This window comes from Etheostoma spectabile, chromosome 21 (genome assembly GCF_008692095.1).
Source record: "Etheostoma spectabile isolate EspeVRDwgs_2016 chromosome 21, UIUC_Espe_1.0, whole genome shotgun sequence".
Classification (NCBI taxonomy): Eukaryota; Metazoa; Chordata; class Actinopteri; order Perciformes; family Percidae; genus Etheostoma; species Etheostoma spectabile.
The window spans coordinates 10,696,718-10,722,736 of NC_045753.1; the positions used below are offsets into that span (position 1 = coordinate 10,696,718).

A 26,019-nucleotide genomic window follows, 5' to 3' on the forward strand; every position below is an offset into this window, starting at 1 on the left:
CATCCTTCCTTAAGAAAATGTTTCATTTTTCACAAAAAAATGAAATTGCCCCCATAAGTTTTGCATCTCTTTGTAATTGGGTTCAGTTCAGATTCAGTTCAGAGTTCTTTATTGTCCCTGGAGGGGAAATTTGATTTGAAGTTGGAGGTACAAAAAACTACCAAACAACAACACATTAACCAATAGGGGAGTTGCAGTGCTTCATATTACCACCTAGTCGCCTGGCGTGCATACTACATCAAATTTCACACTCTTTTGCGTCACCATATGCGCACAGATTTACCCCCAAAACCCTTGTCTGAACATGGAATAAAACGTGAGAACGCAGATACATTTCTTGTCCACAGACGGTAAGAAAACACTTGAGTTAAAGTGAAGATTCCCACTTTATACCTTTTACGTCTCTATGCACCAACAAACCAACTAATATGAAATCAGAACACAGGCCCATTGTACTTTAAAAAAACATAATTTTTTATTGGCAAACATGTTTCTGCCCTTGCGGGTTAAACCTGGGTGATGTGGAGAAAATCTAATATCACAATATTTTACACTACATAGCTCGATGTGGATATTGCAGCAATATTGTACGGTTGACTATTGGTGCTTTCACAAAGCAATAACACAATGAGAGTTTGGATAAATAATCATCAATAATGAGAATATAATGACTAAGTGAGTAAATGCAAATAACAGAACAGCTAGAACAGGTTGGGAAGTTCAGAAAATGACACCAGTTTACTGTAATGCAGCCTTTAAACGCAGGAAAAGACACCACCTACTGTATGTCATATCACGATATTCAAAATGGAAGACAATATCTAGCCTCATATATTGATGTCTGTATAATATCGATGTGTTGCTCAGCCCGACATGTTGACTGTCAATCACTGGGGGAACAAAGAGTTCATTCACTGTATTGTTGTTTTCAGATGGCAAGTGAAATCCACTTCACACTCTTCTTCCATGTTTCCACTTATTATCGTCCTCTTCTCTGTGTTTTGCCAGGGTGAAGGCGGCCATCTTGAAGAAGGAAGAGACTGTCAATAACCTCCGGAAGCAGCATGAGGTAAAGGTCCCGATGAAGTCTTTCGGGATCAAGCGAGATTAATAAGAAAACAGATTGGGAGAGATGATTGTAGAGTGAATGAATATCTCCCTCTCCTCCGACAGGCGGCCCTGAAGAGGGCGGATCACCTGGAGGCCCTGTGGGAACAACAGAGGAAGCAGCTGTTGGAGAAGTAATTGACAGAAAGGCTATATCTGTCTGGACCTCTTCTCTCCTCTACTCCCTCCCCCCCTGCCCCTCTGCCTCCACTCTGAGGTCTATACATTGTGTCACTCAAGCCCCCATCTGATTTCTTTTTCCCCCTTTTGGATGTTACTCTCTGCAAGATTGAACCTGTGGAACTTCAGAAGGTTGAACAAGTGACTGAACCTTGTCCTACCTCATTTGAAAAATACAAAAATGGGGAAATGCACTGGGCCTCACTCAAAAGCCCCCCCCCCCCCCCCCCAGGCTGAGCGTGAGAGTTTTGTGTTGAAAACTTCCCTAATTTAAATGCCACAGACCAGGTGGCACCACCACATGAAAAGATTGCGGATGAACTTCCCCTTCCTCTTCCCTCTCAAGAGGAAGATTGCTGCATTTCTTTGTGACCGTACCTTCCCCCCCATCTTTTCCTCACTCGCTCCCTCCGTGTTCCCCCCCCCCAGAGCTGCCACGGAGAACAGTTCCAGATGTTTCTGAAACCAGCCTAAGGCCTGCGCTGGTAGTAAGAGAGAGGGTGCGGGGGGGGGGGGGTTGCTCTGTCTGGAGGACCAAGGACCACTTACAACCACATCAACACTACAACGTTCTGGATTAAAAACAAATGTCTTTTGCTACGTTTAAGCCTCCCGTGCACACTACTGCGGCGTTTTCAACCCCCTAAAACGGAGACATTAGGAAACAGCGACGCCCCCGTTTTGGTTTGAAAACTCACTGGTTTGGACACAAACGGACACCTTTGGAGAACTTCCTTTATTTTCAACAAATACATCTATGATTTTCCAGAGTGATGTCATACAATCTGCTTCCTGTTTACACTGGCATGCAGATGCCCAGTGTGTGTGAATGGTCATGTGATATTTGTTTGTCAGATGTGTTTATGTGGACAAAGATTAGTTCTGCTACTGGAGCTAAAACTCTTCTGTGGATGGAGTTTTTGTCTAAAAAATGAAAACTTCACAGTGCAGATGTAGCCTCCGATGAGTCAGCACCAGAGCTACAGTCTCAGCTTCTGTTTGTACCAAGTCAAGCTCCTTGTGTTCTCTTTTGTCTGTTGATTCATGCGTTTTTGTCCCAGTGCCCCCTCAGGGCGAGTGCTAATTACAGGATCCATACCCTCAACCTTTGCTACAGCCCCGTGACTTGCTCTAAACAGTGTGTCTTAAAACCAAAATTTGGATCTTACAAAGAAGTGAGAAGTGATGTACTAACACTGGTTACAGGCCAAAGGCAGAGTGCATGTAGAGTGTTGCTAAAAAAAGAGAGATAATAGGAGAAGGTAGCTTAAAGGAAACGGGATGTCTGATGGCATGTTTGAGGTCAACACAGATGATTGTAGAGTGGCTTTGAAAGTTTCTGAATGTGAGGAAGAAAGAAGAGAGAGGGAAGAAAGAATGTGCATAGAAAATGTTTATAGGATTAGGAAAGCAGAGCTGGGACCGAGCGGGGGCACAAGGCATGGGACCGGAGGTATTTTAAAAGCCATATTGGCTTTCTGATTCAGAGGCTGCACTGTGACAAAATGCATCAAACTCAACAGTTAAAGGGAGGCTTGAGACACACACACACACACACACACACACACACACACACACGTAGGTAAACTCTCTTAGTTTGAATACTAGGGCTGCACAATATGAGTACGATTTGTAGGCCGGGACGTCCCTGCAGCACCACAGTAACTAATTCCTACTGGTTTGATGGGATGTGTTGCCTGTAACAAATACTGCGCCTGTGGTATTATAATAGTCCAAATTGCGATTAACTGTGCAGCCCTATTGAATACTCTAGCTCTGTTTTGTAATTCTTTCAGAAGCCGCCGTCTCTCAGCACTTTGCAAATTTGTATTTCTTTGATTTTGTTTTGTTTTATTTTCTTATCCCTTACAATTCTTGAAGATACATTTATAGCCCCTTTCACGGACACAAAAAAGTCTTTGTGGATAAGATTTCAGTTAGAACGGTCCATAGCAGGACTTAGTGAGGGGTGGGGGGGGAGTGTCGCAGAGAGAAACTCTAAACCTGGATGTAAAGCCTGTTATTTAAGTGCAACAGGATGTGAAAGACCACACTCTGATGTGATGCTAAAGGCCCCAAATGAGACCTCGCATGAGAAAATATTTATTCTCTTTCTCTTTTCTTTACTTATTTTCCAGTTCAGCCCTCTTACATGAGCCTTTGTAGTGTGATTGGTCCACGGGAAAGTTGAGCATTTGAAGTATTGTTTCTCAGAGCTGGTCAACACATCGAGTGTTTGTTACTTACTGAGCAGAGCCTCTAACTGCCATGGTAAAACTATAACTATGCCATTTGTAGATGGTTTAAAATACAGTATGTCAGGTTTTTTCTGACATGGAAGTTGTCCGAGCCACAATGTAAAAGAGTTTATATGAAGTGTAGTGTAGGGGAAGGCTAGGGGGTTAACGTAGTGAAGCTTTATGGGTAATGTATTTTCTGACCTCAGAGGCATGTTGTTAAGTCGTTGCTGTCGGGCAAAACTCAGACAAAATCCCCTCATCACTGTTTAAATATACGTAAAAACCTACAGATGGTAGTAAAGGGTGACCAGTAGCAATGATTCATGGAAGAAGAAAAAAATAAAATGCAATACGGAGATAGCGTACAAGGTTTCTGCCCGACAGCGACAATAATACGGAAGTTGTTTCCAACCCTCATAGAACAGAAATAGAACAAATCCCAGTTTTAGAGTCTTTTTTTTTAACGAGGCACAGGTGGTTGATACGTGTCACACGGCGCTGGGACCGAGGCTGGCGGTGAGTCATGACGGGGACGTCGGGGTGGAGGCCCGCGGGCCTGGGGGCACCCCCCCGCTGCTCTGCCGCTGTTGGCAGCAGACAGGGTTGCTGGCCTCGGACCTGGGCGGGGGGGGAGTTGGCATTCCTTGCACATGTCCGTCCCACAAGTGCCAATGAGCCTAGCCTTTGTGTGTGTGTGTGTGTGTGTGTGTGTGTGTGTGTCACGCCACTCCTCCCATTTTGACCTGAGATGACCCTCATGGTGTCAGATACACACAAAGTACCCAGTTATTTTTTATTCTTTGTATACACATCATTCCAGCTGTCATCGGTTATTTTTTTGATTCGGTTCCATTTCCACATGTACACCCCTCTGTGCCCAAACACGTAGCTCTTGAAAACACTGTTTTCTTATCTCGTTTTAGTTTTGTTTTTATTGTTAATCATGTTGATGGTTTAAAAAAAGAAAAACTGTGAAGAAGATGGTGACTGAGCTATCAGGAAAAAGAGAATAAAAAGCAAAGAGTGTTGGGAAGATGCACTGTGTTCCTCATTTCTGTTCGCTGTGGGAAAACGCACAATTGTTTGCTTTGTTATGTCTCCCGCCCTCCAATCATCCCTCGCTCTCTGCAACTGTAAATCATTCTGTGGGAGACGAGCGTCTTCAATCATATTCAATACCCTGTGGAATCCACATTATGAGTCAAAATAGCTGTTGGTTTGGAGCCTGAAATGGTTTATTGGCAGTTTTCCTGAAGCATTTAAATGCATCGTTTCATTCCTGACAAATGTCTGTAAACCCATGACTGTTTCTTGTAAATGGATGTTTTTGGCACAGTATTTCTCTGATTTCTAGCTGTCTTTATGGAGACTACCCCAGGGATGTCTCAGTCTATACTGCTGGAATAATGTCCAGAGCTGACCCACTTCTTCTCCTCCTTCTCGCCCCTTTTTCTCTTAGTCCTTCGTCACCCTCCAGCTTCCTCGCTTCCTCCGGCCTGCCCAAGCAATCAGTGGTGCGTACTGAAACGTGTCTCTCCTTTCAGCGTATTTCCTTTCTTTTCACAGAGGAAAGAGAGGCATGCCGACTATTGACTCTCACTTGGCTTGGAGGGCCCAGCTGAGTTCCCCTGCTGGAGGGATGGAGTAAATGGCTCTTGTGGAGAAAGTGAAGTTCCTTCCTGTCTTGGACTTGTAAAAAAAAAGCTGTCAGCTGGGTGGCGGAAATTGAGGCTGCATGTTCCTGCTTGTGACCTGACAGTTTCTATATTTCTCTGTCTTTCTGTGTGTGTGTGTGTGTGTGTGTGTGTGTGTCCTTCCTGTCATACGTGTGTTAGTGTGATTCAGGGTCTCCACACATTGTGAGCATAGCAGAGATCCTTCGAGCTGCCTGTTCATGTCTAACTTTATTGCAGGAGCCTGAAGTGGTTTTCTCTCTGTCTCTCCCCCCCCCCTCCTCCCCTACATGCAGCTGAGTAGAGGGGGTTGACCAATTGCCAGCAGCTGTTGCTCATTTCACAATGGTCCCGCCCATACAGTGCCGAGGCTGGCAGTGCTGCTTCACACACTAGAGGAGCAGCGGCAGCAGAGCTCCCAACTCAGAGGAATATGTCTACGTTAGAACCATCATGAAGGACCGACTCAGAGCACCGAGCACAGAGGAGTTTCTACCGGTGAGAGGACATGTGTTTTCCTTTTAACTTTATCTGCCTGGGTTCCATTGAACGAGCTTTGTTTCCGTAAAACGGGGACAGAAGCAGACACACGACAGAGTAGAGTCCTCTGACTGAAAGGAAGAGAGCTTGAGTCATGATGTGTCAGAGTGTGATGCATGTGTGTTATGTTTCCCCTCTAACATTTCCCTCTGACTCTTTGTCTTTCTTGTTGGAGATGATTTAATCACTTTAATGACATTACTTTAAAGTAGACTTTGTGTGTGTGTGTGTGTGTGTGTGTGTGTGTGTGTGTGTGTGTGTGTGTGTGTGTGTGTGTGTGTGTGTGTGTGTGTGTGTGTGTGTGTGTGTGTGACACTATATTCGTGGGGTCCAAAAACCATGAAAACAGTATACTTGTGGGGTCCCAACAGCTTTGAGGGGCCAAATAGCTGGACCCCACAGCTTTAAAAGGCTGTTTGAGGGTTAAGACTTGGTTTTAAGATTATGGTAAGGGTTAAGGTTAGGCATTTAGATGTGATGGTTATGGTAAGGGAATAGGGAATGCATTATGTCAATGAGATTTTGTGTATGTGTGTAAAGAAACCTCTTCGTTATGTGTGTTATCAGAGACATGGGAGCTGAGTTCATCACTGGAACTCTGCAACACATTCTTTCCATTCCCCCATTTTAGCCTCAGCCAGGTCGAGAAGAAACGTACTCACACACGCCTGGGAAACGGTGTCACCGGCTCACACGTTGTCATCAGCGTTGTTGTTGTCATTATCCGGATTCACCCAGTTATCAAGTCACTACTACTGAGGAAAGCAGCTCAAGACTTAAGTTAAAGAGAAGAGAAGAAGATAGCAGCCTCCATGGCCTCAGGCTGTGTTTCATTAGCTTCGTCAAAGAGTTGATGAGAGTGTGTGTGGTGAGGGGGGTGGGGACTCAATTCCGTATCTGTCCATAATCTTGTTCTTCACCTCTATGTCCTTGTGTACAAGACTCCTATGCATTCTGCCAGAATGTTTCCAATGTGACCCTAATTGCGCTTGCTCCTGTGCTGTTCAGTGCACATCATCAACTGCAGCTGACTTGGCTGTGTGCACCGTGTGGGGGGGGGTGGGGGGGGGGTGGGTTGGGATTTTTTTTGGGGTTTTTTTTTTTTGCTTTTGTCAGCACAGATGTAAAAGGTTCACTCACACACACTGAGGGTGTGTGTGAGTGAATCAGTTACATTTTCTGTGTGTAGCCACAGTGTTCCCTCTTTTTATATCTTGCAAGAACAGTGTGACAGGGGAAAGGAGATAAATAGAAGAAAGATATGACGACCGCAACCCTGCACTTTGTGTCCAGGGGCATGAGAAAAAGCTTTCATTAAAAAGGGTGATGTGACTCTTGTTTGCTGAAATAAGTCCCCCCCCCCCCCCCCCCTTCCAAGTCTCTGCCCTCATTTCAGCTCTCTTTTTCTATCTCCCTCCCACTGTAGTTGTGCTGAGTGGAGCCCAGATCCTGTTGCGGGCTAATTAAATCCCAGCATAACATCACTGACTCCCACCCCGCCTTCCCCGTCCCCTGGTTTGCTGAAAAAAGTAAACACCCCACAAAACTTCTGTCCTGAGCGGGACGTCATCCTCGCCTGACTCTTCACCCTCCATCCTCTTCCTCCTCATGTTCCTCCAGACGGAGAGGAGGGCAGGGCGAGCTCACACAGCCTGCCGGCCACCGCGCGCCTCCTGACGGGCGATGGCGCTCCAGAGGAGGCTGGCGCTCGGCGCGCTGACCGGCGGCTCCCTGCTGCTGGTCTACATCCTGTGTGTGAACCTGGAGAGTCCTCTGTCCTGGCCCGCAGCACCTCCCAAACAATCCCATGGCTTCACACAGGCAAGGAGCAGGTGAGGACAGGACGCACTAGGCTCCGGCTTGATGGGGGGGGGGGGGAGAACAAAATCTAATAAGTGATGTTGCGAGGATGTGTAGGCTTTCCTCGCCACTGTAAGGTTTACATGTTACTCCCCGGGCTGTGGGAAGCACCGAATGAATGAATGAATGAATACTAAAAGACTCATGTCAATGGACTGTAGTTTTGCTTTTGTCTTTAAAGCTATAGTTTGAAGTTTCTGTCTCCCCCATGAGGAATTATAGGTGGCTAATAATAATGATGATGCATACTTTATTAATCCCATCATTGTAACCAAAATCTGAGGTTCATATGTCAGTGAACTAGCATGATAATAACATATACTTTATTAATCCCACAAGGGGAAAATTCCAGTTTACTCTCTCTCTCTCTCTCTCTCTCTCTCTCTCTCTCTCTCTCTCTCTCTCTCTCTCTCTCTCTCTCTCTCTCTCTCTCTCTCTCTCTCTCTCTCTCTCTCTCTCTCTCTGCTGTAAGCCTTCTATAGAAATATAGAGAAAGCCCTGCATTGGCTATGAAAGGAAATCAAATATGAGGTGAAATGCTTTCAGCTTTGATTTGAGGGTGTCATCTGTGACAAACATACAGTAAAGCAACCACGAAGTGTTCATATTTGTTTTTTCAAACATGACTGGCCACATACGTCGTCTTAACTGATCCTGCGTTTCATCTGCTGAACGTCCCAAAAACAGGATGTGAAACTAGCAGAGAGCCTCAGCAGTGAAGAGTCATTAATGATGGGAATGTCAACGCTGTCAAAAGTAAACCAGAGCGTCTGATTTAAAGCCCCTAAAAACGTTCAAATCGTATTGTTTATAATAAAAGTCATAAAGTTTGATTGTGCAGCACCTTTTTATGCAATAATTGCACCATAAAGTGCTTTTACAATTAGGAAAACACACAGAACGTGATCAAATGATATATGAATGAGAGGAAATAGAATGCATAAGGTAAAAAAAAGATTGAAAATATTAGTCAGTTGCAGCATGCACATACTGTATATATCACAGGTCTCTCTCCTCTACGTCTGTAGTGGAGAGTTAAAGTGCTTTTTCCAGTCGGCGCCTACATCTGAACGTCTTCCCCTGGGTGGAGTCTCACTGGGGGTCTTATCTGTGTTGGACACAACCCCTCACGTCTCGCATCTCAAAACACTGAGCGCTGACACGGCCTCTACATTTAACCCTTTAACCCTCCTGGTGTCTTTGGGTCAAATTTGAACCCTTTCCAAAACACTTCTAAATCAGAAATTTGGGTTTCTTTCATACAAATTTTCCATACAAAAAAGTAACGTGGATGGTTCCCAACAACGCTCCTCACAAGTTACATAAATAAGAAGGTCACTACTTTCATTGAATTATGTGGCGTTTTTTTGGTCAATTTTATAGTATTTGGAGAACAAACAATTGCTAAAAGAACTTAAAATATTGTAAAAAAAAAAATGTCAAAAGTGACTAAAATGTGAAAATATGTCAAAGAGAAGTAACAAATGTCAACAACTCACAAAACTACAAATCGTTACCCAAAAAAAAACAAAAAAAACATCCTCCACTATCTGCTAGCTGCCTGTCCCCAGAACACACTGTAAAAACATCTCCTCACTATCTGCTAGCTGCCTGTCCCCTGAACACACTGTAAAAACATCTCACTATCTGCTAGCTGCCTGTCCCCTGAACACACTATAAAAACATCTCCTGACTATCTGCTAGAAGCCTGTCCCCTGAACACACTGTAAAAAACTAAACTGCTAGCTGCCTGCCAGTGCGCCGAAACACAGAAAGGAGCGTACGGGATGAGGAGGAAGGAGCAAGCTACTCTTGTTTTGTTTAAAAATACTTCAAACATCATCACCCAACACCGCTTGGAGCACATTTAGGGAAAAGGTCGTGGGTTAGGGTTATGAAAAGGTACATTTCCTGACACGTGGGACAAGATTGGGACGGACACGATCTCCGGTCTCCTGTGTTGTGTTTGACCCCATCCACCCCACCCCCCCCCCCCCCCAACCTATGGGGATTTTCAGCCTTACATACTACCTGCTACCATTTTTGCTCTTAATGCTACGTAATGGGATGAGAAATCTGAGTCATCATTTTAAAATTAAATGTGCTTCAAAGCCAACAAACAATTAAAAAAAAAAAAAAAAAAAACCTTTGCAGTCACAGTACTTCAACCACACGATGTCCATATGTGTTTTTTTAAGTTGCCTCAGTCGTCCCGCCCCGATGACGAGAGGAGGCGGTTTCCTGGGGAGACAGAAATGAGGTCAGATTCAGCAGTGAAAGGGGACGAGGGTTTAAGGGTTAAACTTTTAGATCATGACTGGTATGAAAAGTTCCTTGGGTTTTTTTGTTAGTTTTGTTGTAACCAGCACGTATTCCCCTCTAGTCGGATCCTTGTGGTTTTGACAAAGGAGCCACACAGCGCTCCGGCTGCACTAATGAAAACCATCTCCCCGAGTTACTTCACTGGAGGTGGTCTCTCACACGCGTCACGTCAACTGTACGCTGTGTTATAACGGGCGGCGCGCCAGCTTTAAAAAGTCAGCCGCTCGGGGTAAAATGCATTAAGTCGGGGGGGGGGGAAGAAATAAAAACAAATACAACACTAAGTGGGGAGAAGGTCGGGCGCGTGGAGATCACAGGTCTTTCATTTTCATGCTGTTCTTTAATTTGAAAACCTGTGTAAAAAAGAAAAATATCCTCCTTGTTTTGATGGACTGAAATAAAAATGTTGCTTTTTTGTTGCCATGAGTCATTAGAAAATACATCCCTTTTTTTTTTTTTAAATTGTAGATTTCAGTAAGTGCTTTTTTTTTATAGTTCAAGAAGCGATATTTTAAGCAGAAAAAACACACTAACATACACAAACATGCTGGGAAATGTGTAGCCCTCAGCTCATCTAATGACGTTTTATTGAAACCATTTTTTATTGTTTTTGAATCGGAGGGATGTGAACTGGTATTTGTCTGATATGAAGGCTTGTTCGGTACAGAACACGTGTTGTGGGGCTGATGGAGACATTTAGAAGTCGGATACTCAATCATATTACAGACCATCTACAGTCTGTTGATTATTAACATCAGCAGCACGTCTGCTGTCGCATTAACGCATCAGCTACTTGGTGTTAGTATCGACTGGAGACTGTGTGCAAGCTGATGTATGGCTCTGATAACATTTTTTTTGAAATCGGACTCGGACCTAACAGGATGTTTCTGTGACTTCCTGTTCAGCCTGAAGGCAAACGGGAAAACCGGAAACAGCTGGAAACTGTCCCTGCTTCTTGTCCATCCACCCCCGGCTGCCGCCACCCGATCTCGTCCACTTTTCAGCCGAGGCGCGGCTCATCTGGAGCAGACCTAACGCTACCTGCGAAAGTAGATTTGTCTCCGAGCTTGTCGGGTTGGCTGGTGTCAATTTAAAGCCCCGCATGTAATGCCTTGTTCATAAAGTCATTTAATTAACCCTCAGGTTGCCCTCGGGTCAAACTGACATGTTGTCCTATATCAATGTTCTTTTTAACTCCCCAAAATAACATGATTGATTCCAACGCTCTTTGCCAAGTACAAATCTCTACTTTCATTAATTTTGGGTCTTATTCAATTTTATAGCATTGTAAAACAAATGGAAGTGTTTTTGAAATAGTATTGAGTAAAAGTTGACATATTCCAGTCTGTGATTATCATCAACATCCATTCCTTTAACTTTAGTCTCAATAATTCCTAATTTCTGCTTTTCTAACTCAAACATCAGGTATCATTTCCTATAAATGAGGTTAATTGACCATGAATTCCAAAAATAAACTGTAAAACTAAAGTTAATAAGTTAGTGTTACGTAGTGTTGGAAATGTAAAAAAAAAAGTGACAAATATTGAAAAAAAGAGTCAAAAGTGTTGAAAAAAAGGGACAAAAACATAAAAAGTTCAAAACATCGATGAGAGAGCCTCGACAAAAGTGTTGATTTTCATTTTTGACGAGAAGACGACACAAAGGTTAAGAGATGAAGAAACAGGACATTTTTAAATGTTTTATTTTATCTCTGACCCCTTGGAGGGGACATCTAAAACACGCCCTGCCGTCTCTGCAACCTTTGATCCTTGTTTAACATTTACGAGTCGGAGTTCCAGGATCACGAGGCTACTTCGCTGCACATTGGTCTCGTGACCGGGCTTTATGAGCTGATGTTAGGAGCTGATGTTAGGAGCTGATGTTTGGAGCTGATGTTTGGAGCTGATGTTAGGAGCTGATGTTAGGAGCTGATGTTAGGAGCTGATATGGTAGTGGAGACTGATGTTAGGAGCTGATGTTTGGAGCTGATGGTGCTGCTGCGTCTGGTGTGTCCGTCTCCTGAAATAGATTCATCAGGGGAAAGATAAGTGCCATGGTTACGGGACCGCCTGTTTGTTTTCAGTCTTAAACCTTCCCTCCCATGAAATGTCTTCGAACAATAGTAGTAAAAAAAACAAAAAACAAAAAAAAAAAAAAAAAAAAAAAAAACCTTGTGAGATAACAGTCAAATGGGCTTGGTCTGCACAGTGTGGGCGCACTTTGAGCGTATTATGACTGTGGCGTCTCCGCGGCAAAAGTAACTGGAAAAGTAAAGTTAATAAGTTAGTATTACGTAGTGTTAAACGTCAAAAGTGACAAACATTGAAAAAAGAAACCGTCAAGTGTTGAAAAAGGGACAAAAACAAAATGTTAAACATTGATGAAAAAGCGTCAAATTTTCAATTTTAACGTGAAGACAACACAAGGGTTAAAAGCTGAGACAAAATGCCCCCCCCCCCGCCCTCTTCATGACTGTAATATGTTTTCCAAGTAATGGACTGTGAGTCATAAATCAACTTATTTTTCTAAAACTTCAGATCCACCCATTTTGTCATGTGTAATTTATTTTGTGGAAAGTAATGGGAAGCGATTAAAGTATTTAACCTAATTTAAAATGGGTGGTTCACCCAGACTACAAAATAAAAGCTCTTGTCCCGTTCAGCCCGAGCGGTTTTTACCACAGACACGTCCTGTTGACGCTTTCCATCGTTAAATGTGTCAGTCTGTCAACTATTTACCTATGTAATGTATTTAAATTAATCAGCAATAATCCATTGAAACACCAGTTTGATATTTAAGCGAAATATGGTTTTATGCTTTCTTGCCTAGAGTCAGATGAGGCGACTCGTATTACATATGTGTCTGTTGGAAATGACTCTGGAGTGAGCTGCCGATTATCTTAGCTTAGCATTAAGACTGGGAACGTGAAGGAAACGGCTAACCTGCTCAACAGTACCCCCCCCCCCCCCCCCCCCCCCCCCCCCCCCCCCCCCCCCCCATCAGCACCTCTAAATATCTATTTTGTGTGTATGTATCAAACACAAATGCTATAACATGTTGATTAGTGAGCTTTTGAGGTGCTAGATTCTAGCGGTCATGTCTTCAGTTGGTTTCCAGTCTGGCTATGCTAAGCTATGCTAAGCTAAGCTAACTGGCTGCTGGCTCCAGCTAGAAATATAATGGTCAGACGTATCAATTTTCTCCACTGGTCCTCATCAGGAGCACACTTAGAGCTGATGAGATTTACTCCTATAGGTATTGCATGACAAGGCATTTTTTTGATACTTGATACTTTAAAGGCAATTCGGTCAGTGCCTGAAAAGCACCGCAGTCGTACCCGGTCCTAAGCACACGGTTCCCAACTTGTTGAACTATTCCTTTTTAGAAAATGAGAGAGAATTTATTTCCAGCAGTGACCTACTGCTGGGCTCACCGCCAAATCCTTTTTTTCTATCTTCCACAGCAGCTCACGAGACTCTGCGGAGCCTCTGGACAGACAGAGCAACAGGGACCAGTGCAGCCCCCCGCCCCCCACCCCCACCCTTCCTCCAGGGCTCTCCTCTGGAACAATGGAGCCCGAGCACCCGCTGACTCCCACTCCAGAGACTCAAACAGCCACAGCTGCTGAACACACACCAGCTGAGAACAACGCCCCGGACAACTCCAAGTCCAGGTTTAAGTCTGGCGTGGAGGAAACCGGGTCCCGGGTGGTGAATCAAGGCCTCGGACTGCAGGACGCCGGTCCGACAGAGCCGCCCTTCATCGGAGACAAGTACATGAGTGAAGACGTCCCACCTCAAACAGTGAGTCCTACATGTGCACGTTTCATCTGAAAGCCCCTGTGTGTGGCCTACACTGTGATTTCCCATTTTTTTGGGATCAATAAATATCTATCTATCTACTTATGGGACAATAGCACCTTTTCTAATTATCTTAAAGTCATGTTTTTTTTAATATATGTAAAATATTTTGCTTTCCTGCGGCGCCATGCTGGCTCACCTGGTGGAGCGTGCAGCCGATGCACTTTGACCAGGACAGACAGTTTAGAGATCATTCATTCGTTCATATTTATTATACAGGAAAGTACCTGTATAATAGTACCATTACAATACAATGTAAAAACGGGCCTGACTCGGTTATAGAACTGGTTTTCAGCAGGTTCAGCAGTCTGTAGTTCCAGATAGATAGAATGGTCTCCACCTTTTCTTTAGCAGCGGAACCACAAAGGCTGATTTCCAGTGTTCGACCTTTTTAAAAACCCACTGAGGACTTCACCATGGCACCTACCAAATGTACAGGGCTGAAAAGTCTTCCGTGTTCCCTCCCCCCTGGAAACTAGACCTGCACGCTTCGGGGCAAAATATGAATCACGATTCTTTTGGTTAGAATTAACATCACGATTCTCTGCCACGATTTTTGTTGTTGTCGACCATAACAAAACAAATTGGCATTACCAAACATAGACTCTTTATTTTTTTTAATTATTTTTTTTTGTCACCTATTGGGAATCACTGCAAGCCTGTAAACATAGAGGCTTTAAAGAAGAGAAGGGAGAGCTATAACACCTATTTTATACAGTCTGTTTAATATTCACAGAAGAATTAGAAATGATTTATTTTTGCCAATTCCATCCATTAGTAACACAAGGACACACACACACACACTGTCTGTAATAAAACCCTGGGAGAAATGGGTGTCTGTGGTGTATTTGTGTCAGTTTAGGGGTCCTTGATATGAAATGGTCTGGGATCCACTGGTCTGGTTCCTCGGATCTGTGGAGCATCAGAACTTGTTGAGACTGCCCAGGGTCCTGGTTTTCATCAGGCTAGAGATGTTGTCGTAGGGCGGCTGCCACATTTGTCTTGGGTGGATCTGTCTTTCCAGTAAACGCTTCATAGATAATAAAGCCATGTCTCTTTCTGTCTGGCTCTGTTTTCTCAGTCTCTCTCTCTCTCTCTCTCTCTCTGTCTCTGTCTCTGTCTCTGTCTCTGTCTCTGTCTCTGTCTCTCTCTCTGTCTCTCTCTCTCTCTCTCTCTCTCTCTCTCTCTCTCTCTCTCTCTCTCTCTCTCTCTCTCTCTCTCTCTCTCTCTCTCTCTCTCTCTCTCTCTCTCTCTCTCTCTCTCTCTCTCTCTCTCTCTCTCTCTCTCTCTCTCTCTCTCTCTCTCTCTCTCTCTCTCTCTCTCTCTCTCTCTCTCTGTCTCTCTCTGTCTCTCTCTCTCTGAGCTGTCAGGTGGTCCAGCGAGGGAAAGGGTGAGAAAACACACAATATAACAAAAAAGGCTTATGCTGTGTTATGGCAGCATTTCACAATAACGCATCCATATGCTGAATCCCAATCATGCACCCACTGTACGCTTCAGCTTTTAAAGTAAAAAAAAAAAACCCCAGATCAACTCAGTTAAGCTGCAGTTTAGACTTTGAGCTGTTACATAAAACGGGAACACACACACACACACACATATAGGCTGAATCGGTAATTGATTCCACAGAGAAGCAGGGACAGAAAACATGATTAAAGAGAAAGTAGTGCCATCCATTCGTTGACATGTTTGCATATGTGGAACCTTTCGTGCTTCTTTGTCTGCCCGCATGGGGTTTTCTATTTTGCGCGTCAGCAAAGTGTGTCCATGGAAATTTCCTAATGATTATGTCTGTCTATGAATTAAAAGGCTCAGGTTTGTAAGCGTTGCGTTGTTGTGTAATTCCAAGATAATTGGCTCCAGTGAGAGTCTGGAGGTGAACCTGAGGCTGTGCACCCTGCCCAGGGGAACTAATCCCGCTGTACTGATTACTAGGACGGACTGCAGATGTGTGTTGCAGTCGTAGAGTGGACGTCACACTTTCGGTTTTTTCCTTGCCGATACTGGGTACCGATCCCATATCTACTAGACTATCCCTGGATGGATGTGTTGTTCGGCCTGGCTCAGGTTACACTTTTACTGAAACATGAACAAACAGAGAATGGGCTTTATTCTAACCATCTAAGTGCACAGCGTGAAGCGCAGGTGCGTTCAGGGCGTGTCCAAATCCACTTTTGCTAGTTTGACGGCAGGTAAAAGGGTCTGTACACCGGGCACATGGTTCTAAAGGGCTCTCAGCCAATCAGAGGTCCTCTCCCATTCCCTTTAAAAGCCAGGTGCGTTTGGACCTTGGCGCATTGCTATATGATGGCAGGTTTTCCAAGCAGGAAGATTTTCAGGAGAAGAAACGGATCTGCTTGTGCGTGAAGTGAAAGTGTGCAAGCTGATCCTATCATAATACTCATAATACCATTTCACGTTGTAATATTTTTATTTTTTATCTTCTGCATGTGCACGAGTCGAGGCGCATTTTACTACTGCGCCGTTAAAATAACAATGAAATGCTGCGGTATTGACTTTAGACCAGGATTTTGTTGGTCAATGGTGTAATCACTTCCTGCTGCTTTAAGATTACAACCCACCCAGAAAGCACCTGAACACACCACCCTGTAAGACCAGCACACCCAGGGGTGCAAAGATGGGTGCAGGTGCATTTGTTTTGCATCTGGTGCAGGATAGGACCCACTCAACACTTCAAATTACTGTCAAAAATATATTTTTGGCCTTTCTTTTGAGTCAAGGAAAGATATGACTCCTTTTTAAAAAAAAATGTTTTATTATTATTTTTCTTTGTGATAAACTCTATTTCGATTGTTATTGTTTTTTACCTTAAGCACTTAAGTTGTTTTAAATGTGCTAAATAAATACCTTGAATGTTGTAGAAGTTTAATTTATTGTCTAGTTTGTCAGTCATAACGGTAAAATAACATCTTTCTTCGGGGCTTTATTAGGTGTCTGATTGGTGCATAAACTCCAGAACTCGCAGACACAGATACCAGCGTTTTAGGCAGTAGGGGGGGGGGGGGGGGGGGGCTTTTCCGATACCGGTATGGGTCTCAGAATACCTCTACTTCCTGTATTATGGTTTGATTACAACAAGGCTGTGTTGCGTCCTGCTTCCCTCAGAACTGCTCCGACGGGATCCGGAGGCGGGTCAACCAAACGGCTCTGATTGGCCGGTTCCTGGAGGGCGTTCCTGTCCTGCAGTGGGCCGGCCACGTCACCCGGGAACAGCACCAGCGTCTGAGCCGCTACCCAGGAGCGCATGGCTGGGGGGGCATCGAGTACAAGAGTGAGTTTTTGATTATTTTCGGTTTCATTTTTAATTTTAATTTTGTTTTCAACAAGTTTGTTTATGCCTTTTTTTTTTTTTTTTTTTTTTAATGTTTCTATTTTTTGGTGTTCATTTAATCAAATTACCAAAAAACAACACAAACCAGAAAACAATTTTTTTTATTTTGTTCTTTCTTTATCTCATTATTTCCCTCTTTTAAATTTTTAGATTCTTTGAACATTTTGTTTCATATTAGGGCCTTTTTTGCTTAATTTTTTCAGCTTATTTTTTTTTTTTTTAGCATTTAATCGAATCGCCAAAAACCACCTAGTGAAACTGTGGCCCAGTGCCTTAAAGTGTGAATCCCATGGCACTAATCTACCTTTCCCAGTTCGTGATTGATGTCATGTCTCACTTGGTCTGCGTCAAAACAGTTTTTCAATATCAGTGGAAAAAAAAAAAGTTTCAGATTTCTTTTTGTCAGCATGTGTGGATTTTAATGCAAACATATTCCACGACGTTCCACTTCCTGGAGTGCACCGGTGCCTCAGGAAATCCCGCTGGGTGCATGTCTTTTCGCCGATGTCTGTTTCGTCTGCTTTCTCTTAACCTGTGGTGGATTTCTGAGGACTATGGTGACCTGGTCCTCAGATCTCTGAGGGTAAATCCAGACAGCTAGCTAGACTATCTGTCCAATCTGAGGACTATGGTTACTGGTCCTCAGATCTCTGCAGGGTAAATACGACAGCTAGCTAGACTATCTGTCAATCTGAGGACTATGGTTACCTGGTCCTCAGATCTCTGCAGGGTAAATCCAGACAGCTAGCTAGACTATCTGCCAATCTGAGGACTATGGTTACCTGGTCTCAGATCTCTGCAGGGTAAATCAGACAGCTAGCTAGACTATCTGTCCAATCTGAGGACTATGGTTACCTGGTCCTCAGGTCTCTGCGGGTAAATCCAGACCGCTAGCTAGACCTATCTCGTCCAATTGAGGGACAATGGTTACATGATCCTCAGATCTCTGCAGGGTAAATCCAGACAGCTAGCTAGACTATCTGTCCTTTCTGGGTTTTCTTTTGAACGTACACATGTTCCACCAAAACATGCTCCTTCCCGAGGCTGTTTAGCAGCGGCACCGGGGCTCCGTCCGTCGCTTAGCACCACCCAAGACGATTGTGATTGGTTTAAAGAAATGCCAATAAAACCAACGTACACATGCACTACACGTGTTGTGTGGACACCAAAGGATGTCTAAAGCCTGCGCTGTACTCTTCAAGACAGAAGATGCAAAGTAGTCTGGGGGATTTGATTTAGGACATGTGGGCCTCATGACTCCTATGATGCTCATTATGTGAAGATAACTGTTACTTCCTGTCTGTGTGCCCACACATGGACCCTGGGGGGGGGGGGGGGTTCTCTCGTTCAGACAAACCACTAATAACTGAATCTTAAAGGAAAAGAAATCTTTGGTTCAGCAATCAAATCTTCTTTTTTAAACCCTTAAGGCTGTGTTAAATCAATCTCCTCCAGATTAATTTGGTTTTTCTGTGTCACAGCATTGGTGGAAACTCTGTCCGTCCTCAACTCGTCTGCTAACCGGTGGCTGCTGGACGACTGGACGGAGCGCAGGACGACGTCGGAGTGCATCCGCTGCGCCGTGGTGGGGAACGGAGGGATCCTGAAGGACTCGAAGAACGGGAAGGACATCGACGGCCATCACTACGTCTTCAGGTAGATGCTGACCCCGGCCTTCTTAAAGAGCCCCTATAATGCTTTATTTGATTTTCCCCGTCTTTTAGTGTTATAAAGTCAATTTTGTATGTGTATAAATTACCAAAAAACACACATTTCACTCCAAATGCAGCTTTCTCTCCCACAGACAGCACTTTATTCTTAACTGCCTGAAACGCCTCGCCCACATTGCTGTTTGAAATTCCTCAATAATACTGATATGATTTTATTTGAAATAGCTCCTTTTACAGACACAACGTGCTTCACGTGATAAAGTGTTATCAATTTTATTTATAGTACCAGTTCATAACAAGAGTTATCTTCAGACACTTTACAGATAGAGTAGGTCTGGAACACAATATCATTTACAAAGACCAAACAGTTCTAGTAATTCCCCCAAAAGGAAAAATTAAGTGCGACAGTTGCGAGGAAAAAAACTTTTTTTAGGAAGAAACCTGGGACAGACCCAGGCTCGTGGTAGGTGGTGTCTGACGGGGCCGGTTGGGGGGGTTATGAACGGTGGCAATAACAGTCACAATAAAAGATAATGGAACAGGGACTAGAAATCGTAGTGGTTTAGTTCTTGGCATAGCAGGGGACTGCAGGACACGTGTTAAACTACAGTAAAAAGAAAAGAAAAACCAATGGATATACAGGATTAAGACTCAAAAACCCAATGGTACAAACATGAGACAAAAGCGAGTGTAACCCACTGAGGACGATGGACGCACCGGCGCGTCCAAACGATGTCTGACAAAGTCCTACTCAACAAGCGATATTATCTGCTATGTTAAATCATAACCTTTTACACGACTATGGTAAACTCACTTAAAGACATCACAAGTTAAGGTTTGTTTTTAATAAAGATTTGAGGCATTTTCCCCGCTGGGCCGGTAGTGGTTCAAGGGTCGTGTGGGTGTGGGTGTGTGTGTGATTAAAGGGAATATTATCAGGATGTTAATGTTCTGTCGTTGTGTTTGTGTGTTTTCGTTGTGTTTGTGGACCCTGGTGGTCTCCAGGACCAACGGGGCGATCATTGAGGGCTTTGAGCAGGACGTAGGGTCTCGGACCACCCACTACACCTTCTCCACCAACACACTGATGAACTCCATGAGGAGCTACGCCGGAGCCGGCTATAAAGGGCCCCCGATGTCTGAAGTAAGTCTTACTCCAGGGCTGCATCTAACGATTATGTTCACAGTCAATTATTTTGTTTATTTTCTGGATGAATGGATTAGTCTCGACTCAAAGATATTAAGTTCACTCTCAGAAGAAACTAGAACATATCAACATTTAACAAGCTGGAATCAGAAGTTTAAATTTTTTTCATGAAACATAACTCAGTGAAGTGAATGAATCAAATAGTTGGCCATTCATTTAATAGTTGACAGGCGATAAACCTCATTTATATAATCTTTTACCAAAGTTTTGAGTAAAAAAAAAAGCAAAATGTATTTATTATTTTGCCTAAGATCAGAGGAACAAATAAGAGGAGAAATCAGCCAATCACAACAGTCGGTCAGTCTGACGTCATGTTGCCTGAGCTCATTAATATTCATGAGCTAGGTAAAGAACGCTGACAGTCAGGCTCTCATTGGCTAGCTGTTAGCCAATCAGAGTCAAGCACCTTAGCTGGTTGAATATTAATCTTCCTGCATGCTTTCTATACCACGCTAGAAGGGCTTGAAACAAGGTAACCACGGTAACCAAGTTACAGAGTCCATGGTAGGTCTTCAGACATTACCACAAAGTCATGAGATACGTGTGGCAGGGCACCTTTAACTTTAGTCCTGATGCTGTTGTGAAATCATTTTCAAATTCAATAAAAGTATTGATAATTCATTCTACTTGCAGAGCGCCATTCATGTTAGTTTTGAACAATTTAGTTGAAGAAAAAAAAAAAAAAAAACATTTTTCTGATATTAAAAACTTTAAAAACGTTTCCATTTGTAGTTGGGGCTAACATAAGGAAGTGTCTTGCCGTTGTACAGGAACTGATTCTTTTTACAAAATGTTTTTTTGTTTGTTTTAAGCGTTCCACCAAAACGAGTTCCTTCCCGAGACTATTAAGCCACGGTCGCTGCGTCGGGAGCTTAGCCCCGCCCACCACGATTGGGATTGGTTTAAAGAAATGCAAATGAGCCGGAACAATTAATTGATTGATCTTTGTGGCTCTACTTCCTTCCATGTAATACTAAATATGTATATCTTTTCTCCTATATCTACTTAATGAGTTATCATGATGTGTTCACTCTTTTTCTTCTTCTTTTGAGCTGCTGCAGCACAGTGTTTCCCCCAGTGTGGGATTAATAAAGTCTGTTTTACCTCATGTTATCGGACAGGAAACGCGCTACGTGTTCCTGCCGGATCACGACCGGGACTACCTGCTGATGAAGGCCGCAGCCACACACACTCGGGTGGAGCGAGGACCCGAGAAAGGCAAAGAGTGAGCAGCACTCACACTCGCACGCTTTAGGAACCACGCAGTTTGAGTCACAACAAAGTCCTTAAGTTTTTAATCTTTATTGTTATATATTCAGCTATGAACGCCATAAAAAACACTCCACAGCTCATAAGATATGAGATAGTACTCACAGTACCCACAGCGGGGACATTTGCAGTAGCAAAGGGGACAGTTCAAAAGGAGCCTGAGTCTTAATCCTCTGAGTCTACAATAACGTGTGGGGCGGCCTGAAGCCTTAGTACCTTTTTTTTAGTGCATAGGATACTAAGTTATTCAAATAATTGCTGGCATGATTTAATAAATCATGTTTTAATGTTTGGATGAACTGTATCTGTGGATGTCTATCTTAGGGACTACATTCCCCATAGAGCAGTAAGCCTATCACTGATGTGTTTTCTTCTCTAATAGGCTGAGTTATATTTGCTAATCACATGGTGGATTGGTGTTAAAACATTAGAGATTTGCTTACTGTTTTTAAACAATTGGTGTTTAATCTCTGCTCTTTAAAGTCCAGTTTATTTCATCCATAAAAATGGAAATGACAGTGCTCACACTCGCCATCATGCCCATAAAAACTGGAGAATAAATACATGCAATACCACAAATACACTACTATATTATACATAAATACAATAAAAAAACGTATAAAAATGTACGTTTTAAAGTGTTTGTTGTGCTGTCTTAGTCACAGGAGGTCTTATATGTATAAAGGCTTAAAGCCGCCCTACACGTTATTGCAGGCCCAGTTTAATATACAACTTAATTTTGTACAATATATGTCGAAGGGGGTCCCTGCTTCGTGTCGCTTTCTGTTCAGGGGTCCTTGGCTTAAAAATGTTGCAGACCCCTGGTTTAGAGGGAAATGTTTCCACAACTATTGGATGGATTGTAGTGAAATCTGGAGCAGGCATTCATATTTCCCTCAACTGTACCCTCCCATAAAGCCCTTTGAGACAGGTGTCTTTCTCTCTCTATTAGCTTACACATACAGAGCAGCTTCCATGTGTGTTAGTGCAGTTGTTTCACGCACAAAACTGTCTCATCGTTCTATCTTCACACCCTCTCAAGTGTCGTAACATATGATATTTACCCCCTTTAATATTGAAGACTCCTGATCTAAAGGAGTTACCAAGTTACTATGTTGATAATTAATGTAAACCTTAACTTTCAGATTGGATGTGTCATTGCACAGCTCTTTGATCTTCTGATCACACGGTCACTCTTTTTGATTTTACTCATTGTGTGTGTGTGTGTGTGTGTGTGTGTGTTGTTGTAGTAATGTCACATTTTGTTCCACAGTCCAGCCAAGTACTTCGGCCAGGACGTGTCGGCAGAAAAGCTAAAGATGTACCACCCCGATTTCATCCGTTACCTCCGAAACAGGTGAGCGAATTTATGAGCGCGGAGCAGGTGGACTGAATGAAAGTGGGGGGGGGGTCACATTTCACATAGTTTGGAAATGAGATTAAAAGAGACGAGGCTGAGGGCTGAAACCAGAGTGAGCTTGTGTGTGTGTGTGTGTGTGTGTGTGTGTTTCGGTGTGTGTGTGTGGTGTGTGTGTGTGTGTGTGTGTGTGTGTGTGTGTGTGTGTGTGTGTGTGTGTGTGTGTGTGTGTGTGTGTGTGTGTGTGTGTGTGTGTGTGTGTGTGTGTGTGTGTGTGTGTGTGTGTGTGTGTGTGGTGTGTGGTGTGTGTGTGTGTGGTGTGTGTGTGTGTGTGTGTGTGTGTGTGTGTGTTGTTTGTGTGTGTGTGTGTGGTGTGGGTGTGTGTGTGGTGTGTGTGTGTGTGTGTGTGTGTGTGTGGTGTGTGTGTGTGTTAAAGACAAGCTGTCACAGTGTGTCCTGTCTGTTTTGAGACTTTGAACCGCTTTTTGTTTGCTTTTGTTTCAGATTCCTTCGTTCTAAAGCTCTGAAAACCAGATATAAGGACATTTACCGTCCGTCAACCGGCGCTGTGATGCTATTGGCTGCGCTGCACACCTGCGACCAGGTGGCATTCCTCATTACTGCACTGCATGTTTATTTACTCTGGGACAAGGCTGCACTTGCCTGATAGCGTGAGAATGTTTTGACTCTGTAAATGTGTGTGTCCCTGATGAAGTGTAGCTTTATTATGGGCTGCTACTGACGCATTCAAACCACAGTTGGAATAATATGAAACGGTCTTTGTCTCGTGCCCAATTAATATTTTACTTATTTATTTATTTATTTATGTATCTGATCGGCCACAGACGGCCTCGGATCCAAAGCATGTCATCGCTGTCCAAACCTTGTTTTTTCCCAACCTACTGTATCTGGGCAGGGAATGAAAATAATATGGAAATGATTCCAGCTGAGGGAGACGAGTTATAACATCAGAGGTTATAAAATGAAATCTCTGTTTAGACTTTTAGGTAAATGGATGACAGAATTTCATGACAAAGTCCTCCAAACCATATGATATTTACCCCTTAATATGACCCACAGGGGTGTTTTACTCCCTTAAAAACGGAGAAAGTCATATGGTGTTTTGAATATTTTATTTATTTTATTATCTTTTGGCACAGAATCGTAATTGCTACTTGAACAAACGACCTATGGGAGCGTTTTTTTGGGAGGACAGCCAGCAGCATTAGTTTCATCCTGACTGTAGTTTCTGTGTTTTCTTTTGTTGATGAAGGTGAGTGCGTACGGCTTCATGACCCCAGACTTTAAGAACTACTCCGACCACTACTACGAGAAGAGCTACCACCCAGTGGGCTTCTTCATCAACCACGACCTGCGCATGGAGATGAGTCTGTGGCAGGAGCTGCACCAGGCGGGGCTCATCCGACTCTACATGCACGAGGAAGTTGGGAACCACAAATGACGTCATCCCGTCTGCCTGCACACGCGTTAGCAGCGCGGCCATAAAGGGGGACAGGTGGACCACATGTCCTGTCTTGGCTCAAAGTGACTCTGAAATGAAATGAGATTGAAATAAGGTGATGGTGGTCCACCTTGATCCAGACTGAAATAATTCTACAAACATCGGATGCATCATCATTAAACTTGGTGCAAATATCCAATGTCATCAGAGGATGAGTCCTTAGTGACTGATATTTTTTATTTTTTTTATTTTTTATTTCGTCCAACACATTTCCAGCAACTGTTAGCATGCTAACACGCTAAGCTAAGGTGCTAAACATTCCACCTGCAAAACACCCGCACGTTAGCATGCTAATGTGAGGAGGCTAACGTTAGCATTTAACCAAAAGCGCTGCTTTGTTATATAATAACGGAAAGAGGAATTTCCTGTAAACCAAGGTCGGCAGGTGCATCAACACCAGAACAGTTGATTTGGCTAATTTAGAACGAGCTACTCACACAGTCTGTTTTCACTGCTGAAGCAAAAGTGGAGTGTTTCCTGTGGGTGTAAAAGTAGATACTGTAGAGTATCGCCATGCGTTTCCTGATGTGACTATGTCGCTTCTCCGTAACACTATCATTCTTAAATTAATACCAAATGTGAAAAAAAACCTGTGGCAGAAAGAGGTTTATTTTGTGTTGACTTAAAGCGTAACTCGGGGCCAAAATGCAGCCCCTGGTGCTTCTGGGAGGAAAGTCTCGAGCCTTCTTAGTGTTTTTAAAAATAGTGATTTTGATGCTATCATAGTAGCGCCCTTAGGTCTCCCATTCAAAAGACCATTTGACCCCAAAACGATAATACCGTCAATCTTTAAAGTGGTGTTTCCGTCCTAAATATGCTTTTAAATGAAGGTTTGACTCGGGTACGTTCACAAAAAAAACCTAGGTTACATTTTGGCGAGAGTTACGCTTTAACCACCGACCGCTGGGTAGCAGTGTTGCAATCTATCTTCAGACGTCCAAGTCTTACACACACACACACACATACACACACACACACACACAACGTATGCATACGGTCGTGTGTTTTTTATCTTTGATAATTTTCTTAAAATTACATAACTTATCTCAATATAGTCTCCCATTGCCAGATCTACCTCCACAGAGCTGCGGAGGAAGGTCTGGCGAGTCCACACAGCACTCTGGGAGGAGAGAAAGCCGTGCTCCGTTCCTTTGCACCACCACTTCTCATTTTCCTCACTGGTGTCTTGGTTCCTTCCATTCAGGGTGGATCTAAGAGATGCAGAAGAGGAGAGGGAATGAAAGAAACATGTTTGGGTAAATGAGTCCGCCCTGCTCTAGTAAAGCTTAAGAAGTGTTATCAGCAGACGGGTTATAAGTATTATCAGTAGAGATGGATCCTCCCCAGGTCTCCTGAGGACTTGAAATCATTCTTTGGGATTTTATTGCTTTATTGTTTTTTATTTGAACAGATGTATGTGTAAACAGATCGGCATCACAGCGCTGGTAGCGAGGTTGCATCCAACAACATTTAAAGGTTTCAAAAGAGTGATGAAAATGTTGGGTAACACTTTACTAAAGGTATCTACATAAGAGTGACATGACACTGTCATGAACACGTGACGCTTGTCATGACACAGTCATGGCACGTGAACCATAACCAGAACTTGTCATGACAAAATCCAAATGACATTAAGAGTTATGTCATACGTTTGACTTGTTTATAATACGTTCATGACAGTCTCATGTCACTCTTATGTCGATACCTTTTTAAGTAAAAGTGTAAACAAGTGTTGTCACCTAGTCCAAATTTAACGAATCACCAGAGCCGCGTGTACGAGGACGAGTTCACAGCGAATCACACAATCAGTCTGTGGCTGAGTTAAGAGTCGTTTCTTGTTGCCATGCGATACAGTGTGTT

General features: G+C 43.4%; 2 protein-coding genes across 7 annotated transcripts in view; both read left to right on the forward strand.

Annotated features, from left to right (window-relative positions):
* The window catches only part of cep131 (centrosomal protein 131), a 26,951-nt gene extending 22,473 nt beyond the window's left edge, over window positions 1-4,478 (forward strand). For all 5 annotated transcript variants that reach the window (XM_032501829.1, XM_032501830.1, XM_032501831.1 and 2 more), the window contains 2 exons: window positions 1,009-1,069; window positions 1,174-4,478. In XM_032501829.1, the coding sequence (XP_032357720.1) occupies window positions 1,009-1,069; window positions 1,174-1,245 (133 nt within the window). In that variant the 3' untranslated portion in view covers window positions 1,246-4,478. The remainder of the gene's footprint in view (window positions 1-1,008; window positions 1,070-1,173) is intronic.
* An 836-nt stretch (window positions 4,479-5,314) lies between these two features.
* Window positions 5,315-26,019, forward strand: st6galnac (ST6 (alpha-N-acetyl-neuraminyl-2,3-beta-galactosyl-1,3)-N-acetylgalactosaminide alpha-2,6-sialyltransferase). Of its 2 annotated transcripts, none has more exons than XM_032501856.1 (10): window positions 5,315-5,698; window positions 7,167-7,572; window positions 13,386-13,725; window positions 16,909-17,074; window positions 18,616-18,790; window positions 19,810-19,948; window positions 21,133-21,236; window positions 22,554-22,637; window positions 23,142-23,241; window positions 23,911-26,019. In XM_032501856.1, exons 2-10 carry the CDS (start codon window positions 7,424-7,426, stop codon window positions 24,097-24,099), a joined length of 1,446 nt encoding a protein of 481 aa, XP_032357747.1. In that variant the 5' UTR covers window positions 5,315-5,698; window positions 7,167-7,423; the 3' UTR covers window positions 24,100-26,019. The 2 variants fall into 2 exon arrangements, with proteins under 2 accessions (XP_032357747.1, XP_032357748.1); XM_032501857.1 differs by having other exon boundaries at window positions 7,361-7,572.